The 18,314-nt window shown below is 52.9% G+C and overlaps 1 protein-coding gene across 5 annotated transcripts in view; it reads right to left on the reverse strand.

The window, feature by feature from the left end:
* Positions 1 to 4,746: 4,746 nt before the first annotated feature.
* Positions 4,747 to 18,314, reverse strand: part of CD276 (CD276 molecule) — a 30,561-nt gene continuing 16,993 nt past the window's right edge. For 3 of the 5 annotated variants that reach the window (XM_033189440.1, XM_033189439.1, XM_033189441.1), the window contains 8 exons: positions 16,953 to 17,291; positions 16,452 to 16,766; positions 15,542 to 15,880; positions 15,061 to 15,357; positions 11,001 to 11,135; positions 9,538 to 9,579; positions 8,058 to 8,093; positions 4,747 to 6,313 (listed from right to left, as the gene is read on the reverse strand). In XM_033189440.1, the coding sequence (XP_033045331.1) occupies positions 6,291 to 6,313; positions 8,058 to 8,093; positions 9,538 to 9,579; positions 11,001 to 11,135; positions 15,061 to 15,357; positions 15,542 to 15,880; positions 16,452 to 16,766; positions 16,953 to 17,291 (1,526 nt within the window). In that variant the 3' untranslated portion in view covers positions 4,747 to 6,290. The remainder of the gene's footprint in view (positions 6,314 to 8,057; positions 8,094 to 9,537; positions 9,580 to 11,000; positions 11,136 to 15,060; positions 15,358 to 15,541; positions 15,881 to 16,451; positions 16,767 to 16,952; positions 17,292 to 18,314) is intronic. The other 2 variants (XM_033189443.1, XM_033189442.1) reach the window with 1 other exon arrangement.

The raw sequence follows: 18,314 nt of genomic DNA on the forward strand, positions 1-18,314 counted from the left end.
GAGGGGGAGGGGATGCTCAGGAGTAGGCAGGGCTCCCCATTTCCTAGAGCTAAAAAGGACAGAACCATCACCAGTGGCACCCCATGCTTCATCATCATTCTCCCAGAGCCTATGTGTCTGGTCTGAGTGAGTGCAGGAACTCAGGATGCCTGCTCTCTCCCCCGCCCCACAACACAGGGAACAGGGCCCCCTCCTTTCTGAATTAAATATTATCACTTCCCTCAACCTTCCTTGCTCCTGTATTTTCTATGCTTCCCTTAGTTAAAAACAAAAACCCTACGGAGTCCAATATGGTGATCACTGAGAATAGCTAGCTTACCTAAGAGGTGGCATCTCAAAGGTCTCTGCTCAGGGCTGTCTTCCGAATCCTGTTTCACATCAATTTATAAGCCAGACTAGGGCCAGTGGCATATGTACATCAAATATTTAGCAATAAACTCAATCAGTTCCATCAGAACTTCTGGGGATGGAGCCCAGGCACCACTTACAACTCCCAAAGTGATTCTAATGGACAGTCAGGGTTGAGAACCACTGGACTAATGGGATCTGGAGCTGTATCACTAGGAACATAGTGCCCAGGACACGGGAGGTGAGAGCTGATCTATTATGAGCGGAAGCATCGTGATCCACGCCAGAGCCTCAATCTGCAAGGGACGCTGATGAAACACATCCAGAGGAGGGCGTTTGGGTGGAGTAATCATATTAGCTAAGGAAGGCTGAGGGGCAGAGGATATTTTGCTGCTCAGATGCTGGAGAAAGGCTGGGGGCAAAGGTCACAGACTCTCTGTCTGAGGGCCAGGTTATGTCTCCTCTATGAGACTCAGGTGTTTCTCTGTTCCAACAAAGCTCTGCCTCATTAGTAATGAAGTAGTGTCACCATAATTACCTGGAGCTGGCAGTGCCAAAGGTTATGAATACTCTCTGACACAAGTGCAAGAGATTTAACCTAACCTGAGCCACCTGCATCCAACAGGATGCTGGCCAGGCACAGTGGCTCTTGCCTGTAATCCCAGCACTTTGGGAGGCCGAGGCAGGAGGATTGATTGAACTCAGGAGTTTGAGACCAGCCCAGGCAACATAGCAAGACCCTGTCTCTGAAAAAAAAAAAAAAAAATTTAAGTTAGTCAGGTGTAGCGGCAGGCACCTGCAGTCCCAGCTACTCAGGAGACTGAGCAGGAAGATCAAGAGCTCGGGAGGTTGAGGGTGCAGTGAGCTATGACCGTACCACAGAACTCCAGACTGGGCAACAGAGTGAGACCTTCTTTAAAAGAAGATAGAAAAAAGAAAAAAGAAAAACCCCAAAGATGCTGAGAACCTTCCCCCATCAATTACGGTGCTGCGGGTGCAGGGCTCGACCCTGGCACACACCCACTCAGACCACAGTGCTGGGCCCACATAATCCACCCGGAGGCAGACACACTCACCCAGGACTGGGGTCCCGGGATCCCAGACAGCTCCTGGGAACGGAGGCAGCGGCAGTGACAGACAGATGCTGAAGGGCAAGGTGGTCCAGAGCAGATGGAAGGGATAACTGCAGGCCCCGTACGCTACTGAATCAGGCTCCACTCTGAAGTCTCTGAGAGCCCAACGGGATGTGAATTCCAAGCACCATCTCTACCCTGTCTAGAATCAGTTTTTCCAGCCACCCTAAGTTTTCTTCACTTGCACATTCTTACTGCCACAGGGACTGGCTAAAAAGGCAACTGAAACAATTGGCAACTCTCCCAACACTTAAAATGGATCCAGAGATCCCACTTCTAGGGCTCCATACTGTAGAAACTCCAGCATAAGCCTGCATTATTTGTGTCTAAACTGTAGGAACTAGCAAAATATAGGCTAGAACAGCAGTACTATGAGATACTATGTAGCCATTTAAAAAGAACGAGGGAGTTCTTTGCAAGAAGCTAGATACAAAATAGCATGTACCGCATGATTCCATTTATATGAAGTTCAAGAATAAGTAAAACTAATTGGTGAAAGCAGCCAAGTGGGCAGGGCTGTTGCTTGGGTAGGGACACTAGGGAACTTTCTGGAATCCAGCAACTGTTCTATATCTTGATCTGGGTAGTGGTTATATGGGTAGAGATTTGTGTAAAAATTCATGGAGTCATACACTGAGGATTAGCATCTTGTAAATACTAGAGGTATGTTACACATCAATATAGAAAGCAAAGAGGATGAGGACACTCTAGAAGAATCGACTTCGGAAAAGAGTAAAAACAGAAAAAAGCATTGCATAATGTTTGATTACAAAAAAAAAAAATATTTTTTGTAAATGTGTAAGACTGGATACAATAGTCTAGAAGGAAGCCAGTCTAGTAGCAGAGCCAGGATTGAAAGTCAAGTGTCCTGACCCCCAGCCCAGGCTTCTCCTGCTGCCCAGGGTCTGCGAGTGTAAGCAGAATGCTCCAAGCACACAAGTAGAAGAGGCAGGATGATCCAGATGCCCTGGCCATACCATTTTCACCCCTCCTGCCAGTCTCCTCCTCCCTCTGGGTGGTGAATGGTCAGATCCACTAATTGGTCTTCAAGCCCTGGTTACAAATGGTCCTGGAGGCGAATTCTGGTCACACCTTGAGCCAGGCAAATGAACCTTGCTCTGTCCTCTTTTAATATGGATGTGACACCTGCAGGCTACAGCTTGTCGCACTGTGAGAATTATTTCTCCATTAAAATGCAGGAGTTGGAGCTTTGCCCAGGAAGGGCAGCTAAAAATACTGCTGCCCAGGGCACTTGTCACCAGAGGACTTAGTTGCCACTCTCTTTACCCCTAAGCCTCCAGGCAAGTCCCACACCTGTTGGGTCCGTGCCCGGAACACTTGATGCAGTGTCATGTCTGAGCCTTATCCAGCCCTGTCGCAAAGAAAAAGCATGGGTTCCTGTGCCTGTTTTACAGATGAACAAACTGGGCTTCAGACAGCTTGTTCCAAGTCACTGTGCTCAATCTACAAAATCACCTAAGGAGCAACAGTGCGTGGGCCTGACTCCAGGGAGGGAAAGAATAGCCCCTCACGTGTGCCCAGCACCTAATGGTTTGCAGTGTCTTTTTATTTTTACTTATTTTTGAGATGGAGTCTCACTCTGTCACCCAAGCTGGAATGCAGTGGCGCCATCTCAGCTCGCTGCAATTTCCACCTCCTGGGCTCAAATGATTCTCCTGTCTCAGTCCCCTGAGTAGCTGGGATGACAGGCACGTGCCACCACACCTGGCTTTTTTGTATTCTTAGTGGAGACGGGGTTTCACCATGTTGGCCAGGCTGGTCTTGAACTCCTGACCTCGGGTGATCCGCACGCCTCAGCCTCCCAAAATGCTAGGCTTACAGGCATGAGCCACCGCACCCGGCCTAATTGCAGTGTCTTCTCACCCACTGCTTTGTCCAGCCCTCTCAACAATGCTTTGAAACAGGAACTATTACTGTCTCTACCTTACCGGTAGGGACTGAAGCCCAGTGTGGTGAAGCAGCAAGCTCAAGGGCACACAGTGGGTTGGAGGGGCAAAGGCGTAAGTCTTTCCATCCTAATACCCACCCAGAGCACCAATGACGGGACCTCAAGCAACATGACTGATCTCACCCCTACGGCCATCAACTTTATAACAAATCCTGCAGTTTGTAAAGGATGCCACATACTTTTTGGGAGATGACCTGTCACCACTATTTAATAGATAAGGAAAGTAAGGCTCAGAGGTATGAACGGACACAGGTTAGTAGCAGAGCCAGGACTGAAAGTCAAGTGTCCTGACCCCCAGCACAGGTTCCTGCTGCTGCCCAGGGTCTGCAAAGCTCCAGGCTGTCCCAGTGCCGGGACACTGTCATCCAGGGGCAAACGAATGCAGTGCCCTAGGCAGGCTCCCAGAGCCCTGAATCTGGCTCTCTGGAAGCCTGTGTGCCTCCTCTCAGTCTTTCAAAGTGGAAAGTGGTTAAAACCTCAGTTCTGGTTTTCCTTTTTTCTTTAGAGACAGAGTCTTGCTCTGTTGCCCTGAGTACAGTGCTGGAGTACAGTGGTACAATTATAGCGAATTGCAACTTTGACCTCCTGGGCTGAGGATCAAGTGATTCTCCCACCTCAGCCTCCTGAGTAACTAGGACTACAGGTGTGTGCCACCACACCTGGCTGATTTTTTATTCTGTGCAGAGACAGGGTCTTGTTATATTGCCTGGGCTAGTCTTCAAATCCTGGCCTTAAGCGATCCTCCCACCTCAGCCTCCTAAAGTGTTGGGATTACAGGCATGAGCCACTGTGCACAGGCGGCTATTTTTCATACAAGAAAGCCAAGGTTCAGAGAAGGGAAATGTCCTGCTCAGGGTCATAGGGCAGCACTGTGTCCTGGGAATGGACCTCTGATCCCTGGCCCCGTGCCCATCCAATTGAGTCAGCCAGAAACAGCATTCAGAATTCTTCCTGGTGCCAGCTTCTTCCTGAGTCTCAGCTTCCCAGTCTCTAAAACGGGTACATTAGCAGAGGTCCTCAACAAGCCTAGGTTTGCGTTTTCTGAGGGAAAGAAACTGGGTGATGCTTCCACTGGGAGGAGCCCCATAGAGTGACCAAAGGGCCTGGCTTTCTGGACAACCAACTTCACTTTATCCAGGGGGAACCTGAAGCCAAGGAGGGAGCCAAATGGCCTTGGAGATCCAGTGATTTCAGGACGGTGAGATAAGGAGGGCCAGGCTTCCACATCCAGGAGAGAATCCTGCCGGTTGAGGCCTGGGGCCCACCCTGCTTCCAAACACTTCACAGAGAAAACGTTTCTTACAAAGACATTTATTTTCCCCAAAACATACCTCCAGTTTACAAAATCCCTCAGAGTTCCACATTTAAATTAGAAGTCCTCACATCTTCCATTCCTGGGGCAGGGAGAGATGACATCCAGAAGGCATCAGAACATCTGAAGTCTCACTCTACCGGAGGCTGGGAGCTGGCCAGAGGCAAGCCAGGAAAAGACTGCCCCAGCCCCAGAATAGCACCATGGTGGGGGCGGGGGGCAGTCCCCTCTATGTCCCCAAAGCACTCTTGGCCCTGCCCTGCCTCGGGCTCTGCCTCTTCTGCTGCTATGAAAGGTCCAGAGGGCCTTGGTGCCTGCCCACCTGCCCACGCCTGCACAGACACTTTGGATACCACCAGATTCTCTAGCTGTGGTGAGGGGCTATGTCCCTCTCTCCAGGTTTCCGCCCCAGCCCCATGCTCTGGGTAAGAATTAGGGGTGGGGTGGGGGTGAGGTATCCAGGAAGAATTGAGCACAGAGGAGGTGTGGAGCAGGGAGCGAGGCAGGAGCCCCCTGCAAACCGCAGCGTGCAGTGTAGTTAGCTGTCTGTCTCCCGGCTGGATGGGGAGTCCTTGAGGGAGGAACTTGATCTTCCCAAGCAGGGCCCCCAGCACCTAACGCAGTGCTGACATCTGTAGTTGCTCAATAAACATTAACTGAATGGATACATGAAAGGAAAGGAACAAAGAGGTGGGAAGGCAGAGGGACAGAAGCTGACCCCCAGGGGCCCCATCACAGACCCCCGGAGAACCAGTGTGACCAGCACATGCTTCCATGGGGAGGACGGGCAGGGGAGAGGGGCACTGCAGAGGAGGCTGGGCCAGGGGGGAACCACACGTGTTCCAGCACGTGCATCTGCAGGTCTCTCTGCACAGCTGTGCAAGTGGTGGGCGCAGAGTGCCCTGTCTTCACTTGGGGCAGGGAGGGAAAAGCCCAGTATTGGAGGAAGAAGGGGAGAGGAAACAGCTTCTAGACTCCAGGAGATGCTGAGGCCGCATTGTCCCTGTCTGAGAAGACAAGATTCTATGCAGGTGGAAGCAGGGCTGAACATGATCACTAGTGTATCAGGGCCATTGGAGAAACAAGGCCAGGGGTGACTATGCATCGTGTCTTTGGTGAAATAAGGCAGGGGGGTCAGTGAGTCTGAATATTGCATCTTTTGGAGAAAAAAGGCAGCCAGATGGTCCACGCAGCACTGGAAGAAGAGGGTGGCGATGTGGTCAGTGTGCTGTGTCCCTAAGAAATGTATGTACTGTGAAACAAGTCAGCAGGCAGGATGACTTAGAGAAATAAGGCTGTGGGTGGTCTATGTACTGTGTCTGTAAGAAATAAGGCAGCAGGATGACTTGGGAATCATGTCCATTGCAGAAATAAGGCTGCACAGTGGTCTGGGTATCGCACCCTTTGCAGAAGGAGCCCACCTGTCAGAGCAGGATGCATCTGTTGGGGGCAGGGCTCACAGTACAGTCCCATTGCAGCCAGAGGGTAGGAGCTGTAGGGAAGGGCAGCAGCTCCCTGGTCCTCATGGTCAGGCTAATTCTTGTCCATCATCTTCATTTCATGATGGGAAGAAAAAAAAAGGGATGGGAAAAGCATTAGATGCCAGAAGTTCTATTTTGGGGATTATCCCAGAAGGCCAGGCACCTGGTCACACTTCAAGTGGGGAGTGTGTGTGAGACAGCAGCCCAACGGACAGCCCCCATGCTGACCACTGCCCTGGAGGCCCAGACACAGATGCAGGTGCCAAGGATGCTGGGGCACCTGAGGGGGACCACCTCACGCAGCCCCCTCTCAGTCCCCACAGGTCCACAGCCCTACACACTTCCCTCCACTTCCCTCTAAGTGCAACACTTTTCCCTTCTCATCTCCAGATCCCATTCACCCTCCAAGGCCAGGCCCAATTCCCTCGTCCAGCAGGCAGCCTTCCCAGTGTCCCCTCCACACTGATTTCCCTGAGAGTGACACGGCAGAGGCCCTCCTCCTTCCCTCGAGCTTCCTGTCTCCATGTGGAGGGCCATCCCAAAGACTCATATTTCAGACCCCACTCTGCATCTGGAGCTGAATGGAGACTTGGGAAGAAGGGCTTGGGCCCTGCCCCTGCCCTCGCCTTCACCCATTCTTGCGGCTCTGTATGTCCCTGGGAAGAGGAGCTCCCCCATCTGGGCACTGCCTCTGTGGTTGTCCAGCATGGCCAGAGACTGAAGGGGCAGGCTGCCTCACCAAGAAGCAGGATTAGGAAGTAAACTGGTTTGTCCAACCAGGCCACATTCTCCAGAAACTCTTCAAAACCAAGCTGACTTTTTTTTTTTTTTGAGATGGAATCTCACTCTGTCACCCAGGCTGGAGTGCACAGGTGTGATCTCAGCTCACTGCAACCTCCGCCTCCTGGGTTCAAGTGATTCTCCTGCCTCAGGCTCCCAACTAGCTGGGATTACAGGCATGCGCCACCACACCCAGCTAATTTTTGTATTTTTAGTAGAGATGGGGTTTCACCATGTTCGCCAGGCTGGTCTTGAACTCCTGACCTCAAATGATCCACCCACCTCGGCCTCCCAAAGTGCTGAGGTTACAGGCGTGATGCACCGCACCTGGCCTAAGCTGACACTTTTTATCTCCATCTGCCCAAATCTTCTATGGTTATTTGATTCTGAACAACAGGAAGGAAATGACTTATCTCCTACATTTCCAAATGTCATCACTGACATTATAACAATAGGCCTAATAATGGCTATGGACATTTACTAACCACCTACTGTGTACCGGGGACATGGCTACCCAGCTGAACATTTTTCTAGCCTCCCCTGAGTTAGGGCTCATATGCCTGGGTTCTGACCAATGGGATGTAAGCAGAAGTGATGCAGGCTACTTCCAGTCAAGCTCTAGAAGGAAACATATCCTTCCTTTTTCTCCCTCTTGGCTCTGGAGGGGGTGTGGGAGCTCGGACAGCTTCTTAGACCTAGGAATGAAAGCTTGAAGTTGAAGAGGGCAGAATCCAGGTAAGTGGAACCGGGCTTCAGGTCATCTGTGGTTTTACAATTACCTATGCTCACACTATCACAGGAAGGAGGAATAAACTACTGTCCTGGTTAAGCCTCTGTCATATTTGGGTCCCATTAGAGCAGATGGGACCTTGGTTACTCAGCCCTCTGCCATCTCACCACGGGGAAGCTGAGGCTGCTCTTCTGCAGAGGGGCCTCAGGTCACCAGTGAAAGGATGATGCCTACCCACCCTCTCAGTCTCTCACACACAGATGTGTGCATACACAGACACAATCTCACGCCCAGGTGTCTTTACCTTCTTTGCTGTCAGAGTGTTTCAGAGGCTGCAGGGCTGTAAAAAAAGGAAGGCGCACACGGTGAGGAGCTGTGGGAAGTGGTGGGGTAGGGAGTCAGGCAGAGGAAGGAGTGAGGGCTGGAAAGGGCGGGAGAAGTTACCAGAGTGGGACCACTTCACAGCACAGGGGAAGGGGCCCTAGGCTGCTGTCCGAAGCCCCAGCCCCAGGTCCCAGTTCCACTCTGTGGCTTGTCATTCTCTCTGGGCCTTAGTTTTCTGCATCTATAGAATGGGACAACCCTTGAGCCCTCCACCTCCAGCTGGAGTTGCGGAACTGCCCTGAGCCCACTCTACACACAGGGTGATGTGAGAAGCTAAAGGAAGCTGGCAGATTTGCAGGTGGGCCTGGGAACGTGTGGAATGAGACTAACCAACTCCCTCACCCACACTCTTCTCCCCACTCCCTTCCTTCCGCCAACGACATCTGCCTCTGAGCATGAAAAATGAGGTCTGATCCCAGAGCTGTCTCTATGCCTGCCACACTGGGCACCAACAGGCAAAGAATTAATTGGCATAATTTACAGCAGTCCCCAAGTGTCAAGCTCCTGCCCTTCCTTCTGCAGGGGTGGGGAGGAAACCGGCATTAACTGGAACCATCCCAAATGGCTCAGCGGAAACCTGCCTCTCCCAGCCCAGGATCCCCTGGAAGTCGGCCTCCAGCAGCCATGGGCACCAGTGCCTGGGCACCACCCAAGCTGGGCCCCCAGCTTACTGTGCCATGCTCCTATGTCCTTTGCAAGTACCTCCCTCTCCAGTCACCTGAGAGAGCTTCAAAACAGCCAGGGCAGGGTCAGGATGACATTTTACAGATGGGAAACTGACACCCAGAGGAGCAAGGCACCTTGCCCAAAGCTACAGAGCCTGTAACTAGAACAGGATTGTCTTAAGTTGTTTGCCTAATAGTAATAGGACTCCAGTGTATTAAGCACGTGGCACTAGGTATGGTACTAGGTCCTTTATATATGTTATCTCAATTAATTAAATTAATAATTCAAACAACCTGTGAATCTGTGATTATCCCCATTTCACATAAGAGGAAACTGAAGTCAGAGAGGCAAACCATCTTGCTCAAGGCCACTCTGTTTACCTGAGATGGAGCTGGAACTTAAACCCAGACTGCCCTATCTCTGGAGTCCCTGCTCCCACCCCTAGGAAGCTACCAGACGCCACACTGTGGGGCCAATCAGGTGGAATCAGCCCTGGCAGATGGGTAAAGGTTGGCAGGAGAAATGAAGACACACCTGGGAGGGAACCGGGTGATCCACCTCCTGCCTAACTCTGGGCAAAGAGCAGACTCACCAGGGTGGCAAGGCCTCAGTCCAGAGAACACATTTCATTCAAACCTTACAGCAAATCTGTCCCCTCCAGATCCTTGAGTCCCCTCTCCTTTCCCATATGTCCCTCTCCCAGCCAAGAGTGCCAGCTCCAAGTTCAGACTCACCTGTCTTGGATCCTTCTCCCTCCCCATCCTGGTCCTCAGCTCCTGCAAAGGCAAGAACTCAGAATAAACAAAACTCTTTTACAAGCCCATTTTCATGCCAGCACTTTCCCACCCAAGAGTGCAGGAAGCTGGTGAACAGGGCCTGAGTGGGCCTGACTTGTAGTCCGAATGCTAGACACGGGTTAGAGCCCGAGAGCAGAGCACAGCAGAGCCGAGCCTGTGACAACATGAAGAGGCTCCCAGCTTGGAGCCCAGCACTCACCCAGCCAAAGACCATCCACCCAGCCTGGAGCCCACCACTCACCCAGCCAAAGACCATCCACCCAGCCTGGAGCCCACCACTCACCCAGCCAAAGACCATCCACCCAGCCTGGAGCCCACCACTCACCCAGCCAAAGACCATCCACCCAGCCTGGAGCCCACCACTCACCCAGTCAAGGACCATCCACCCAGACTGCAGCCCACCACTCACCCAGCCAAAGACCATCCACCCAGCCTGGAGCCCACACTCACCCAGCCAAAGACCATCCACCCAGCCTGGAGCCCACCACTCACCCAGCCAAAGACCATCCACCCAGCCTGGAGCCCACCACTCACCCAGTCAAGGACCATCCACCCAGACTGCAGCCCACCACTCACCCAGCCAAAGACCATCCACCCAGCCTAGAGCCGTTACCACACACCCAGTCAAAGACTACCCACCTACCCTCCACCAGCCCACCCACCCATCACCTCACCCATCCGCTCGCTCAGCAGCCCTGCCAACCATCAACCTCCAACAGACGTAACCAACCAGCCGTCTACCCGCTCATCATTCCACCTGTCCACCTCACAAGTACTCACCTATCTGCCACCTGACCACTCTCTTCTTCCCTCTCCTTCCTGACCTCCAGCCATCCCCAGCCTCTGACTACCCATCTACTCTCATGCATCTGTTTACCCACCAGGGTCAACTCACCACCCACTAATGTCCTCTCACCCACTTACCAGTCACCAATGCCAGCTCAGGCTGACCCTCAACCCCACAAATGGCAGCTGCTTCAGACCCTCTCACTCTGAGGCAGGCATGTTCCTCCCTAGTGCCATGCCTGCCCCTGGCGTGCCTACATTTGTGCCGCACAGCTTCCATGCTCTGGCCTGCTCTCTCACACACGCATGTGACTTACACTTTCACAGGCACACTTGTTTGCACAGACACACTCATCCCCTTGTAGCGCTTGGCCTTACACTCCCACCACCTTCCAGTCACACTCATCCACACTCATCCTGTGGTATCTACACATGTACAGACAGGCTCACGCTTGTTCACACACACAAGACATAGACTCAAGGTCACACACAGACAAATCCAGCCCCCTTTGCACACTCACACTCATTCTGTCTCTAGAAAGTGACATTCTATTGACACCAAAGACACAGCAACATACCCCAAGACACATAAGTGCACACAAACACACCCTTACCTGCATTCTCCTCCTCACAGCTCTGTTTGATCTTTCTCCAGCACACGAAAGCCAGGGCCACCAGCAGTGCAACGAGACAGACAGAGAGCCCCACGGTCACCCACAGGGCCTCCGGGGGGAATGTCATGGGCTGCCCTGAGAGAAAAAGTAGGAACGGTGAGACCGTCAAGCTTGGCCTCATGTCCCGGAGGACAGCACCATTAGCTCCAAGTGTGAACAGGGGCTCCCACCCTCACTGGGCCCTAACACTATGAATAAAGCTCACTGAAGTTCCCATAGTCCCTTCGCCATATACTCCCCAAACCCTGATACAACCCTAGCTGATGTGGACACGCCTCAACCAGAAAGGATTGAAAAGTCTGTGGTTGAATGATGCTCAAGAACCTTCTATGGCTCCCTAGTGACTTCAGAATAATGCTTCAAGCTTCAAGGGTGATTCAACGACCTCTATAAGCTGGCTGCTGCTTACCCTCCCCTAACCTTTCTTTCTAATTCTACTGTAGGAGCCTCAGCTCCAGCCAAACTGGTGTCCTAACCATTCTCCCCAGAAGCAACTGGCTCCTTCCAACCTCTGCACTATTGCTATCAGTTTCCCAAACTCTCTACCTAGCTCAATATTCACCTCCTCCAGAGGCCCTCTTTTGACTGCTCCAGTCCCACCTGGTGACGTTTTCCATTCTACGGATCAGGAGGCAGCAAACTGCGGCCCATGGGCCAAAGCTGGCTTGTGGCCTGTTTTTGTACAGTCCACAAACTAGTGATGGTTTTTACATTTGTAAAGGAATACCAAAAACAGATGGGGGAAGGCGGAGGAGGAACAGAAGGAGAAGCAGCAGCAACAGAGATGGTGTGTGGCCCACGACGCCTAAAAACATTTACTCCCTGGCCATTTACAGAAAATGTCTGCTGAGCCCTACATACAGATGAGGTCACTGAGGGGGCTGGAGCGAGGACTTGGAGTTTCCCCAGGGAGTCAGGTAGGTCTGCAGGGGCCTTGCCAGGGGGATATTTACGTGAAACACTGAGGCCCCTCCTCTTAGAGCTCACATTAAGAGGGATGAAGTTGAGAACCCAAAGCTGGGCAGGGCCAGGAGCTGTTCTGAGCACAGCCTGTGTGGCTCCATCTTACATACCATCCTCCAGGCCGGCCCCTGCACCCAGCTGGGTCCTGCGCAGAGGTCTTGAGAGGAAAAGTCTGACAAAAGACAGTGCTGCTTTCCTTTGCTCTCTGGAGATGATGTGTGCCCAGGGCCTCAGCAGCTTCTGCAGGAGGCCCTGTCAGTGCAGTGCACAGTGCCACGGACCCTTTGGCAGCAGAGACCCCAGCATAGATGCACCTCATGCAGGGATCTGTAGATGTCACCTTCAATAGGCACCGCTGGCAAAACTGCTGCGCTGGCCATTGGAAGCAGAGGGATCCATCACCCCAGTGATGAAGAGAGGTATGCAGAAAAGGAGGGCAGCAGCTGATGCGGTGGCCAAGAGGGCCCGTCCACAGAGCACACAGTAAAAAAAAAACAACCACTGCCACCCTGGAAATCCCATCATGGGGCTCTGACGGCAGAGGAGGGGGCAGAGCCACAGAAATGCTCAAGCAGAGGGTCTCTTTCCATGTTCCCCCTTAGCTGGTGTTGTCCCTGGAACACAAATTAGATTTGCCCTGTTCACCCAAGAAAGGACAGAGCTAGGGTTCCGGCCATATCTTCAGGGCTTGCTCCATAAATCCCCCCGAGAGGCCCTGCACAGCACACTCAACTTCACTAACTTCGTCAGGTATGGGACAGACCAGCTGGAGGACTGAAAGCCTGAATCCCAGAATGTTTTACATGACACAAAGCTGCCTGAAGCAAAATACAGGCCAAGGGCTCCAAAGTAGGCCAGAATTGCTCTAAGAAAAACAGGAGGCTGGCTGGTGGGGAGGAGAGGAAATTAGGCTGAGAGGCCAAAGTTGGATTCTGATCGTGGCTCATCTCCTCACTGCAGGGCACTGGAGCCTAGGCCTATGGATCCACGGAGGAGTTTAGACAGGCAGCGAACCCTCCAGAGTTACATGCAAACTGCTGCATTGATCATTTATCCAATTTTCAAAGACGGGTCTGACCCCAAAGACTCAGAACCACTGTGCCAGTCTGTGACCTTGGGAAAGCTCCCCCTTCTCTGTGGACCTCAGTTTCTTCATCTGTGAAATGTGCTTGGCAACAATGGTCTCAATGAAATCACTTTTTTATTTTTATTTATTTTTTAAGACAGTGTCTTGCTCTGTCACCCAGGTTGGAGTGCAGTGATACTATCTCAGCTCACTGCAACCTCCGCCTCCCAGGTTTAAGCAATTCTCTTGCCCCAGCCTCCCAAGTAGCTGGGACTACAGGTGTGTGCCACCACATCAGCTAATTTTTGTGTTTTTAGTAGAAACGGGGTTTCACCATGCTGACCAGGTTGGTCTCAAACTCCTGACCTCAAGGGATCCACCTGCCTTGGCCTCTGAAAGTGCTGGGATTACAGGTGTGAGCCACCACACCCGGCCCTAAATTCTTTTAAAATCACTTTAAATGTTAGCTACTCAAGTTTAAAATAGAGAATTTTCTCTTAGGTGAGATAAACATTCTCTTTGCAATCAAATTTATACTCATAAGTCCTTTCTGCACAGCATCGCAAATATCCAGCTCAGCCCAGGGTGCAAATGACCACAAAGACCCCTTATCCTTCAAGGCCTTCTCAGCTCCCACTTGCCCCTGGAGGTGTCCTCACTATCACCCTCCCTCCTCTGAAAGCTTCATATCCTCTGCCAAGATCACTCTATCTTCTATTTCTTCTTTTCTCCTGTGAACAGCATTTCCACCACTAGACCGTATGCTATTCTCTAAAAGGTCAAGGACATGTCTCAGAACATTCAAGAGCTCAGGGCAGCTACTCTCTCCTGGATAGCACAGGCCCATGGGGTCTCCAGGAAGGGAGTATTTTCCATCTTGGGGAAGGGGTGGGCAGAGGGAGCACATCCTTGCTGGAAGGAAACACCTAAGAGAGAAGGAGGAGTGAGCCTGAACTCCAAGCAGGAGATGTGATGGGCCCTGGCTCCGAGCTTGTCAGAAGTGGGGACCACATAGGGCTCAAGGGGAAAAGGACAGGAATAAGTCAGTGAGTCCCGAGGTGAGTGCAGACCTGGAAACTGGGGGCAAGATCAGAACTTGGATGGGCTGGGGGTCAGGTGGAAGTCGTCAGAAGACAAGAGGAGAACCAGACAGGCAAAACCTGCTGTCCTGACCTCACTGTGTACCAGGAGGAGGTCTCTGGGAAAGCTCAGTTGGCCCAGAGAGAGATACTGAAGAGCCAGACTGAGCACATCAGCCCAGGAAGTGACTAACTAGAGGCCTCTCAGGGCCAAACACAGATGGAGACTGCGGCTCTTGACCTCAACACTCTTCACACCCTCAGGCACAAGAGGTGCCCACCAGGCTAGGACCTGGAAACCAGAGACTAAGAATCACTCAAGGGGCAGCCTCTATCTGGTGTTTGACCACATGGGGGCAGCAGAGACAGCCCCTGCCCATCCAACTGCTGCCTGGGTGGAGCTCACGTCTGCAGGAAGAAGAGCTGACGTTGACTCAGGTGTTGAGGACTAACTGGGGAGGTCCAGCTGTCACTCAGGGCTTCAGAATCAGATGGCACCCACTGACCCAGAATACCTTCCTACCACTCAGAGGAGTTGTTGTTGGAAAGCACACCCACACAAGTCCCCTGGGCCATGCCTTCTGGCTGCCCCAGCATTCCTGCCCATGCCTCCAAATTCCAGGCAGGTACTTTGTCCTCTGCATAAGAAGCGTAAGTGCCACGAAAAGCACTCTTAGGAAGGCAAACATTATAAATGGTTCTTATCAGCTCGAGTCCCTTAAGGACTTGTGGGTGAGTCCCTTAAGGACTTAAGAGTGTGAGCACCTGAAGTCTATGAAAGGGATTTTGAAAAAGTCTTCTGGCCACCCAAACCTATGGAAATTCCACCTTAGGGTCCAGTAAAGAGGCAGTTACTCGCTCTGTCCTTCCCCAGTTGTTCATCTGCCCCTACCTGTGATGGTGACAGAACCATGCGCGTCCTGCTGCAGCACCGGGTTGCGCACCAGGCAGCTGTAGGTGCCATTCGCACCCAGCACCACCCGCAGGACACTGTGCACATCAAACAAGCCCTGCTCATTGGCCATCTGCGACGTGGTCACGTTGCCAGTCAGGGGCGCACCCTGCCCATCCTGCCAGAAGACCTCGGCCTCAGGGTAGCCTCGGTAGCTGGAGCAAGTGATGGTCACCGTATCTCCGGGTCGCAGGTCCTTGTTAGGCTCCAGGGTCATGCTGGGCTTCGAGTAGGGAGCTGGAGGTGGCAGAGGACAGGGGTCAAGAGCAGGGCAATGGCAGACGACGAAAAGGATGCATGGGGCTGAGTACAGGAATCAGCACTGGGGCTGGGGTTCTGGGAGCAGTGGTGCAGCAGGGGGTGAGCTGCACGGGGAATGGAGGGTGAACCAAGGGGAAGGCGTCCCCCTCCTGGTGCTCACCGGCCACCTGCAGGCTGACAGCAGCGCTGCCAAAATCCCGGATGCTCACGAAGCAGGTGAAGCTGCCCTCGTCTGCCACACGCACGCGCTGCAGCCTCAGGGATGCGTTGCCCTGTGCCAGCAGGTCCAGGAAGAGTGCCGTGCGGTTGGCATAGGCGCTGCCCTGGTCCCGGCCCTCGGTGAAACTGTGCACCAGCTGTTTGGTGTCTGTCAGCTGCCAGATGAGGTTGAGCTGTGCCAGGCTAAAGCCAGGCTCGGGGGAGAAGGAGCAGCGCAGGGTGGCATCGGTGCCCACCAGGGCTACCACCGGGTCCTCAGGGACCTGGACCTCCACGGCTCCTGGGGGCGGGGTCAGAGGGGCAGGGTGATGAGGAGAAGCAGGACTCTCCAGGCTACCATCCAAGTCTCCCAACCTCTTCCCCCATCAACTCCCAGACCCTGTTCCATCTTCCTATTTTCTTCTTAGATGCGAAAGTAAACTAAGCCTGAGGACTCTCAGATATGGAGTCTTCCCAGTCCTCTGAGAACAATCACAGCAGGTGGGTCTTGGCCTGACCAGATCAATCCCAGGGCCAGGCCTGGGGTAGGTGACCCTCACCAACTCCAGCCCTGGTGAATCCTGCCATCAGGACTCCTTTCTTTCTCCCACCCCTCTGCTAACCCAGATGTGGCTCCAGTCTTCCCATTAGCTTCCAGAGCCTTGAAGTCAGGATAGCCAAGAAGGCCTGTGATTGCTCCGCCCCCAACCCCATCCAATGAACACCCCCACCTCCCCGTTCTCTTTCTCCCTATCATTAGGAGGCAACTCGCTGTTCCAGGAGACTGAAGGTGGGGCTAGATTCGGAGCTCCCAACCCCTGCTGATAGAAGCAGAACCCCCCTCCCCCAGGGGGACATTTAAGCAAAGAAACCTGTGGGGCTTCTCTGGGGTGTGATGGTGATGGAGCCGTGTGCGTCCTGCTGCAGCACGGGGTTGCGCACCAGGCAGCTGTAGGTGCCATTCGCACCCAGCACCACCCGCAGGACACTGTGCACATCAAACAAGCCCTGCTCATTGGCCATCTGCGACGTGGTCACGTTGCCAGTCAGGGGCGCACCCTGCCCATCCTGCCAGAACACCTCGGCCTCAGGGTAGCCTCGGTAGCTGGAGCACGTGATGGTCACCGTGTCCCCGGGCTGCAGGTCCTTGTTAGGCTCCAGGGTCATGCTGGGCTTCGAGTAGGGAGCTGGAGGTGGCAGAGGACAGGGGTCAAGAGCAGGGCAATGGCAGACGACGAAAAGGATGCATGGGGCTGAGTACAGGAATCAGCACTTGGGCTGGGGTTCTGGGAGCAGTGGTGCAGCAGGGGGTGAGCTGCAGGGGGAATGGAGGATGAACCAAGGGGAAGGTGTCCCCCACTCCCAGTGCTCACCGGCCACCTGCAGGCTGACAGCAGCGCTGCCAAAATCCCGGATGCTCACGAAGCAGGTGAAGCTGCCCTCGTCTGCCACACGCACGCGCTGCAGCCTCAGGGATGCGTTGCCCTGTGCCAGCAGGTCCAGGAAGAGTGCTGTGCGGTTGGCATAAGCGCTGCCCTGGTCCCGGCCCTCGGTGAAACTGTGCACCAGCTGTTTGGTGTCTGTCAGCTGCCAGATGAGGTTAAGCTGTGCCAGGCTAAAGCCAGGCTCGGGGGAGAAGGAGCAGCGCAGGGTGGCATCGGTGCCCACCAGTGCCACCACCGGGTCCTCAGGGACCTGGACCTCCAGGGCTCCTGGGGGCAAGGGAAGTGGGGGACATAAAAGGGGGACTGAGGATGGGTGGGAACTCTCTGGGCCTCCCTAGTCCCCCTCCTTGTCCCGCTAAACCCAGGCTCTATCCACCCCTCCTTTGAGGCCTGAGACCCAAAGTAATTTATTGTCTCAGGGCCTCATTCAGTCGAGAATATAGTGAGCACCTGCAGGTGTCAAGCATAAGAGTCAGAAATGCAACAGAGAGCAACACTAAGGTCACACACCCACAGAAATTACATTTTAATGGGAGAGAGGGACAAACGGGCACACAGATTCTCATCAGCATGTGACTAAGGTATGTGAAGAAAAGAAGCCAGCAGGTTAGCAAGTGAAGCAACAGCTTTTCAAAAATCTTGCAGGTACTTTACACCTGCCTGCGCCATGTGCATTTCCCCATGAGCGTAATTTTATAAACTGGGGAGTCCAAAACAGTATCCACCAAAAATGTCAATAGTGGTTTTCTCTGGAGGAGAGAGAATCACAAGTGCTTTTTTTTTTCCTTTTCCTAAAGAAACACAATTTGTTTTTATACAAGAGAGAACACCCGTACCTTTAAATACGGTGGTGAGGCACGTGATCTTTAAAGCGATTAAGCTGAAATTTACAAGGAAGGAAAAAGAGCTACATACAGAGAACCCCCGTAGGGGAAACAGCAGGTGGAAGGCCCTGAGGCAAGACTGGCCTTGCTGTGTGAAAATATCAGGGAGTGTCCCCTGTGGCAGATGCATCTGATGGGAGGGCATGTCCCACCCAGACCAAAGATGACTTGGAGAAACCAGTGAGGAATCTAAGTTATCTTAAGTTTTTCTATGAGTAATGGGAATCACTGGGGAGTGTTTTAATCATGCGTAATCTGAGTAGCAATGCTTAAAACTCACTCTAGCTCCTCTGTGGAGACTGGACTGTGGCAGGGCAGAGGGGAAGCCAGTTAGGGGCTTTTTCAGCCATCCCTGTAAGAGGTGAGGGTGGTGTGGCTTCAAAGGGTGGCAGTAGAGAGGAAGAGA

Source organism: Trachypithecus francoisi, unplaced genomic scaffold (assembly GCF_009764315.1).
Source record: "Trachypithecus francoisi isolate TF-2019V2 unplaced genomic scaffold, Tfra_2.0 Lachesis_group3, whole genome shotgun sequence".
Classification (NCBI taxonomy): Eukaryota; Metazoa; Chordata; class Mammalia; order Primates; family Cercopithecidae; genus Trachypithecus; species Trachypithecus francoisi.